The following is a 7,678-nucleotide window of genomic DNA, read 5'->3' on the forward strand; positions in this document are numbered from 1 at the left end:
TAAGGTGTGAAACAGTTGCATGCATAGGGCCATGGTTTACAGTCATTTAGAATGTGTAGAAATAGTTGTGAGCTAATAGTTACGAATCGATTCGTAAGGTGGAAATCGAACAGTATGGTCGGGCCACAAGAGGACCGCGCTTGGTCGCGCATAGTAGAGTATGGTTTACTGGGAGTCGGAGTAGAGCGAGAGTGTAGCACTCGAAGTGTATAAGTATCGCAGGAAAACGGCTTCAAAGTAAACCTCGGCACCAACTCCTTCACTCACACACATCAACCTGCCTTCCTTCTTTCCCTTGCCCCTCCGAACCTACCATTATTACGGAGCTCTAATTTCGGTAATGTATACCAACACTTTGACCCAAATACTCTCAAATGGCCAACATTTGGAGTTGACTTCATCCAAATGTGATGGGGAGTCGTGTTAACTGGCAAAGCCCGTGAAGTAACTCGATTGCGTACATATACTGCAGTGGCAAGAGCCTCTGCCCAGAATCGTTTACTGACCTGTTTATGAGAAAGCATGGAACGGACAAGATCAATCAAGGTTCGATTTAAACGTTCAGCAACACCGTTTTGCTCAGGTGTGTAGGCAGTGGTGAGCTGGTGCTGTGTACCGTTTGAATCCAAATATGACTTGAATTCTGTCGACAAGTACTCTCCCCCTCGATCAGTGCGAAGCACCTTCACTTTGCGACCAGTGTGCGTTTGGGCAAACTGTTCATACAACTTGTATTTTGCAAAGGCCTCAGATTTATTTTGCATCGTGTACACAACAACCCAGTTCGAGTGATCATCTACAAATGTAATGAAGTATCTCGAACCACCAATGGACTGTACTTCGAGCGGACCGCAAACGTCAGAATGTACCAAGTCAAGACAGTTCTGTGCTCGAGACGATGATCGCTGTTTCGGGATTACTGATCGCGTTGCTTTGCCGAACACACACGCAGGACAAACGAGAGAGTGATTGTCAGACTTTCGATTCATTGCTCTGATCACATTGCTTTGACGAACATTGATGCCACTTACCACATTATTGTGAATCATTGATGCGATTCCTTGTACGTTAACATGGGCCATTCGTTCATGTAGCGTCTGCAAGGTAACTACGTGAGCAGAGAAAGTTTCATTCATGACATCAAGTATGAATAAATCCCCAACTTGACTAGCTGTGGCAACTAGAGTTGGTCCTGCAGTAACGAGGCATTTCTCATTTTCAAATGACACTTGCAAGCCCTTTGAAACGATTTGGCTAACAGACAGAAGCGAGTATCCGAAATCAGGGACATGCAAAACGTTGGACAATTTGCAAGGATGTGGACTACCATTGACGTTCAACATGAATTCTACCTCACCACGACCAGCGACATTGGCTCTAGCCTTCGTGCCCATCTCGACTGATCCAGATTGCATCTGTTCATAAGTAACGAACAAAGAGCGATCAAATGTAATGTGGGCACTGCAACCGGAATCCACAAGCCATGACCCTGCGTTCACTGCCTTCCTTTCGGGAGAAGAAGTCGAAAGCAGGCATGTAAAGTCGCTTTCAGCAAAGGCAGCAGTAGAAGTTTCATCTCGAGATACGAATGCACTTGGCTTCATGCCGGGGTTGCGGGACCGGAACCCGTCTGGCGGTGCTGGTCGGCGCCCATTCACATCCTTGCCCCAGCAACGCGCTGCAGTATGCCCATGTCTATTGCAATTCGTACATTTCATATCGCGTCGAATAGGCATACGATTGACAAGTGCAGGTAGATGTGGTGATGAAGCAGAAGCGGTCTTCATGCTTTCTCGTTGCTCTTCTTGCAGCAGACGACTCTTCACACACTCGAGTCCAAACACTTTATCTTCATTGCCAAGTGCGTCAAGAGCAACAATCAAGTTATCGAATCGTGGAGGCAAGCCATTCAACACAGCCATTGCAATTTCTTTATCGTCAATCTCAACACTCATTGACTGCAATCTGGCAGCAAGTTGCTTCACACGATTGATGAACACGAGCACTTTCTCGGATGGGAGCATGGATACAGTGTAAAAGTCGCGACGGGCGGCAAGTTTGTTGAGCAAAGTATGACGCTCAAACACATTCAGAATTGCTTCCCATGTCTCTTTCGCACTGCTACACCCTCGCACATGTTGCAAGTAGTCATCAGAAAGCGTGAGTCCGATGACTGCCTTTGCTTTTGCGTCACCACGGATCCATTTTCTCCGGTCATCTGAGGTGGCATTCTCCGGGATATCATCAAAAACGTATTGATCGACATCTCGGAGAGCAAGCAGTAGCTGGATTTTCTGCTTCCAGATGTAAAAGTTAGATGCGGTCAGCTTCTCGATTCTGACCGATCCAGAGCTTTGGTCATCCATTTCGCCGAATGGATGTACCCTTCGAGTATACAAGGTCTTCCGTTCCGGGATCCCAAGCCGTTAACCGATAGTCAACACAATGGCAAGCCCACCCGTATAGGAAGTTTGTAGCGATTACTCGGAAACGTTCTTGGTGCTTGTTCCCGGCGGAGTGGAACAAGCGTATTCTTCTTAAAAATGCCTTAGGGCGCTACCCCTATATGTCGGCCAGTGCGGGTCTTTCGACTGTGAACTAAATCAAACGTGCCACGAGTAAGCACAACAACTTTGCCTGTAGACGAACCAGGACTTTTGGTCACTACCGCGAACGGTCCCTGCAACCGAAATCGGCTTGTCCAAACTTGATACGGTACTGCCTCAGAGGGTCTCCCACAACACAAGAATGAAACTGCCTTCGTCGTACTCGTGTGATTTGTTCACAATCACTCCTTGGGTCACCCTCTTCCGTGCAAACTTAATCAAGGTACGCGACCTTATACACGTATAGTGAGAGGTTCAGTGTTTAGGCACGTATTCTCTTCACCCAGGGGACCGAAGTCGTACCTATAGGGCTAATACTGAGAGCGTTACCCACACCGCCGACGCACCTCCCGAAGGCAGAGTGCGGATCGACTAGACCAGTACATTGTGATCCTCCCCGAGGATCAGTAATTCGTCTCTCGACGATTCTTGGTCGGACCCTCGCTCAAGTCAGATTTCCAATGGCACCAGCCTTTCACCAAGAGCGAGGGTATGTTCCACTGAGGATTTGGCAGTGCGTTGGCCACTAGGGACTTTCTTCCTCCCGACTAGCGGAAGGCTCACCCACAGCTCACACAACGACTGCCACGACAAAGCTGCAAGACCACAAAGTTGATTTCCAAAAACTGGGAACTGACGGACCACTAAACTGAAAAATCGGCTGAAACGGTGCTGAAAACGACGGCGAAAACTGAAAAAACTGAAAAACCAAACTCGAAAGCGGAGACTGAAACTGATACCTTCTTCTTCTGCTTGACAAGCTGAACAAACTGATACTTGAACGACGGCGAAACTCGAACTAGAACCAAAACGAAGACGACGATCAGCGATGAACTGGGCCCATAACCTATAGAAAGGTCAGCGGGGCAGAGGGAAGAAGGATGGTTGAAGGTTGCTGGTGGTTGATAGGAAAAGAAGTTGATACCATTTTACTCTTGGTCGCCAACTATTGGCGCTACTTATACTCTTCGAACTACATACAATACGAGCCATTAGGGCTGGTCACGTGACTCTCCTTCTTGCACTCGTTGATAATCAAGTGCCTCTCCCTGTTGCACTCTCGGTTGATAATCAAGTGACTCTCCTGCTTCCACTCTCGGTTGATAATCAAATGACTCTCCTTCTTGCACTCTCGGTTGATAATCAAGTCACTCTCCTATTTCCACTCTCGGTTGATAATCAAATGACTTTCCTACTTGTACTCTCTCTTGCTAATAATTTGGGACCGTTTGAGAGTCAATAATATCTGAATGTACTGTACTGTAGATTACAGATTTTACACTACGATTAATAACCACTGTGGCACATACGTCATACGTGTCATACACTAATGGTAGGTCAGCGGGGCGAAGGGGATTCGAAGGACGGTTGATGAGGTGAAGTTGAAGGATTGGGTCCCGATTTACTTTGAGTCGCCAACTTCTGGCACTACTTATACACTTCTGCAATCTTCTAGAACTCTACTACCAAACACTACGACACACATACTACAAATGTATTGGCTCTAACACATGTGCCCGTCTTGCTACTCAGCCAAACTGGCGATGGCCCAACAAACATAACAGAAAACCGCCTTACGAATTAGCACTGTCATGACGGAGAAATTAGTAAGGCAGTACAACAAAGCACAGCAAAGCACAAATTCCCTTACTATTCCAAATCCAGCGTGGCACAAATTCGTAAGGCACGTTTACAGCTCACACGTTGCCTTACGAATTCAAATCAATCCTGCAAGGACTGTTTACAGCACACACGTTGCCTTATGAATCTGAATCTCTCGTGAGGTCCTGTCCACTGTCAATTACAACAGGGCACATTTTGCCTTACGAATTCAAAACTCGCGCAACGGTATCTTTGTGTCCTGCTGTACCCGTGCTGCACTCCATGGACGCTGTAAACCTTTGGCACGTGCCAGGCACCCGCCACCAAGGTTCTACACTTTGTCCGTAAGACTGCAGCCGTACTGTACGCGTCCGACAGTGTAATGAGGACATGTGTCCAGGTCATACACGTGTCGGGCGGAGAAAATGAACCATGCTCAGATTGTACTGTACACCGCAACCGTGTACATATTTCACACGTGTACACGTCGAAAACCAAACTTGCTCCTGAAGTACTCTAGAGTGCAACCGTGTACATGTATCACACGTGTACACGTTGAAAATGAAACTTGCTCAGCTCGTCACGCGTAGTGTTTTTGCTTCTACACGTGTCATACCAGTCGTCGTGTGTCAGACATATCAGCATGTGGTCGTAGAATTACAACATACACGTGTAGGACATATGTCATACGTGTCACACACGTGTCAAATCGAGAAATATGAAACATGTTCAGAATGTACTGTAGAGTGCCAGGAGGTACATAACTTACACGTGTCAACACCCAAATTGAAACATGCTCGGACATGATAGGAAAGTGCAACCGTGTACAAATATGACACGTGTCACCGTTGAAGACCAAATATCCTAAGAATGCTCTTGCAAGCATTTTAGGTTTCGTCGACGTACACGAGTAATATCTGTCAGGATTGTAGCTTAGCATGTGGTCGAAGATTTCCAACACTTGGTGCGAATTCGGATCCAACAATTCGCGTTGGATGTGACAACGCTGGTACGATTGCGTTTGCTCAGAACCAATCTACAAATCGTCGAAACAAGCAAAGCACATTGATATTACGTATCATTTTGTTCGAGATGCGGTGCAGCGAAAACTGGTCACATTGTACCATTGTCCCACAACAGAAATGCCAGGCGATATGCTGACCAAACCCCTTGGTCGCGTGCTGCTTGAAAAGTTCGTGGGCATGGTTGGGCTTTCCGAGTGCAAAGCTGCCCAAAGCATGTGATCGAGGGGAGGTATTGAAAATGTGCGACGACATGCTGTTATCTGGAAAGTGCAAAATCGAGCGACACGTGTACATGACTCGACGGTCCGGACCCTCACCCCATATCACCACATGACACGTGTAAAATCTCAGATTTTGGGGTTCTGGGGACGAAAGTGGATTTTTGGAGGGTTGTGCAAATTTGCATAAATGCCGAAAATTTGCATTTGGCCCGAACCGTTATAGGGCTACACAGGCAATACTGCAAATCTATTGGGTGTCGGTTCGAATGCTGCAATTCCATTGGTCTGTTATTGTCTACCTATATGCAGTCATGCTGGTGATATATCTTGAATGATCGGTATACGTTTTAATTACATCATTTCGGGGGTTTCAAGTTGTTCACCATGGTTGTAATAGGTAATTACGGGTGGCCTTTGATGTTAAAATCGAGGTCTGAAAAATTTGCCGCAAAAATTCGTTAACCACTAGGCCAAAGGCGCTGGCTTCTTGGTGTCCCCTTGGGCGCGCTCACTATTTCAACACTCCCCCTCGACCAGGGGACGCCAAACACACGGCGCGGGTCACTGCACAACACACAGGCAGGTACGTTCCCAAGTGTGACACAAACAAACAACAAACATTGCGCAGCCCAAGTGCACCCGGTGAGAATCGAACTCACGAATGGTAGCGTAAATCTGGGCCCATGACCTGATGTTAAAATCGAGGTCTGAAAAATTTGCCGCAAAAATTCGTTAACCACAAGGCCACAGGCGCTGGCTTCTTGGTGTCCCCTTGGGCGCGCTCACTATTTCAACAGCCTTGGCGCTGGACACTTGTGTGCGGTGTACACATGTACACATCGCCAGGTTGCTGCCTGTACGTACACTTGTACACGTCGCCTACATACGGTCCGGCGCGTGTCCGAGTACAGTACATGTGAATTAAAAGTACAACAAGTATTTCTCGCAAGAGACATGTACTTACGTGAGTATTCAGTGTACGCATCACGCTGTATGCGACCCTTGCATCAGCATGCGCCGTTGTACTACACTCTCGTCAGCATGCGACGTTGTACTGTGCTCGCGTTATGGTGCGCCGTTTGATGCAAGTTGATGACAGTACTCGTGTGATTCACATCGGATATCACGTGAGATGTGTAGAAAGTCTGGATGCACATTGTTGCTATCCGTGATAGTTGTCTGGCAGTGTGTACCGAAATTAGTAAGGTACGAAACAAGGGCATGTATGGGGACTGAGATATGACAGGACTTTGCGTTGTTGGAAATAGAGAGATGCCAAGTTGTTCATTGTGCAAGAATATATTCTGTCATGTCTGGATGCAGCTTAGTAAAGTGTGAAACGATTGCATGCATAGGGCCATGGTTTACAGTCACTCGAAATGTGTAGAAACTGTTGTGCACTGATAGTCAATAGTCACTTCGTAAGGTGGAAATAGAACAGTGTGGACGGGCCAGAAGAGGACCGCGCTTGGTCGCGCATACGGTGAGTACGGTTTACAAGGTGCCAAAGTAATGGGATAGTGTAACTCTCAAAGTGTATAAGTATCGCCGAAAGACGGCTCCAAGTAAACCTCGGTACCAACTCCTTCGCACACACACATCAACCTGCCCTCCTTCTTTCCCTTGCCCCTCCGAACCTACCATTAGACATTGCCTTGACGTCGAATGTAAAGACATGTGTCGCTGCGGTTAGTGTCGAAACCAAGTTCAGTGATCAGAATCTCATCGATCTTACTATGCCATTGGCGATGGGCTTGCTTAAGACCATAGATTGCTTTCAGAAGTTTACACACCGAATCAGGTTTGACTTTGTCGATGCATCCTTCAGGTTGCTCCATGTAGATTTCTACGTGAAGGTCACCGTTGAGGAAGGCAGTCACCACGTCCATCTGATGCAGCTCAAGGTCAAAGTGCGCAACCAGTGCCAGCAGCAGACGGATAGTTGTGAACTTGATGACAGGGGCGAAAGTTTCAGTGTAATCGATGCCTTCTACTTGTTGAAAGCCTCGTGCCACAAGACGTCCCTTTGCAGTTTCGACCAATTTTCCGGACTCGTCAGGAAGCTGCTTCACTCCGAAAACCCACCTGGACGTCAGGACGTTTGAGGCTTGAGATCTTGGAACAAGTGTCCATGTTTTGTTTTTGTGTTGTGAAGCAAGTTCTTTGTCGATGCCCTTCTGCCAGAAGCGAGCTTTTGGAGAATCCATAGCTTACTTGTACGAGT

The 7,678-nt window shown here is 47.1% G+C and overlaps 1 protein-coding gene across 1 annotated transcript; it reads right to left on the bottom strand.

Moving 5' to 3' along the window:
• Positions 1 to 272: 272 nt before the first annotated feature.
• On the bottom strand, positions 273 to 2,366 carry CHC_T00004214001 (hypothetical protein). The gene is made up of 3 exons (XM_005715864.1): positions 1,712 to 2,366; positions 1,017 to 1,498; positions 273 to 977 (listed from the first exon to the last, which is right to left on the bottom strand). Exons 1-3 carry the CDS (start codon positions 2,364 to 2,366, stop codon positions 273 to 275), a joined length of 1,842 nt encoding a protein of 613 aa, XP_005715921.1.
• Between the last annotated feature and the right edge of the window lie 5,312 nt (positions 2,367 to 7,678).

This window comes from Chondrus crispus, genomic scaffold, assembly GCF_000350225.1.
Source record: "Chondrus crispus Stackhouse genomic scaffold, scaffold_22, whole genome shotgun sequence".
Lineage (NCBI taxonomy): Eukaryota > Rhodophyta > Florideophyceae > Gigartinales > Gigartinaceae > Chondrus > Chondrus crispus.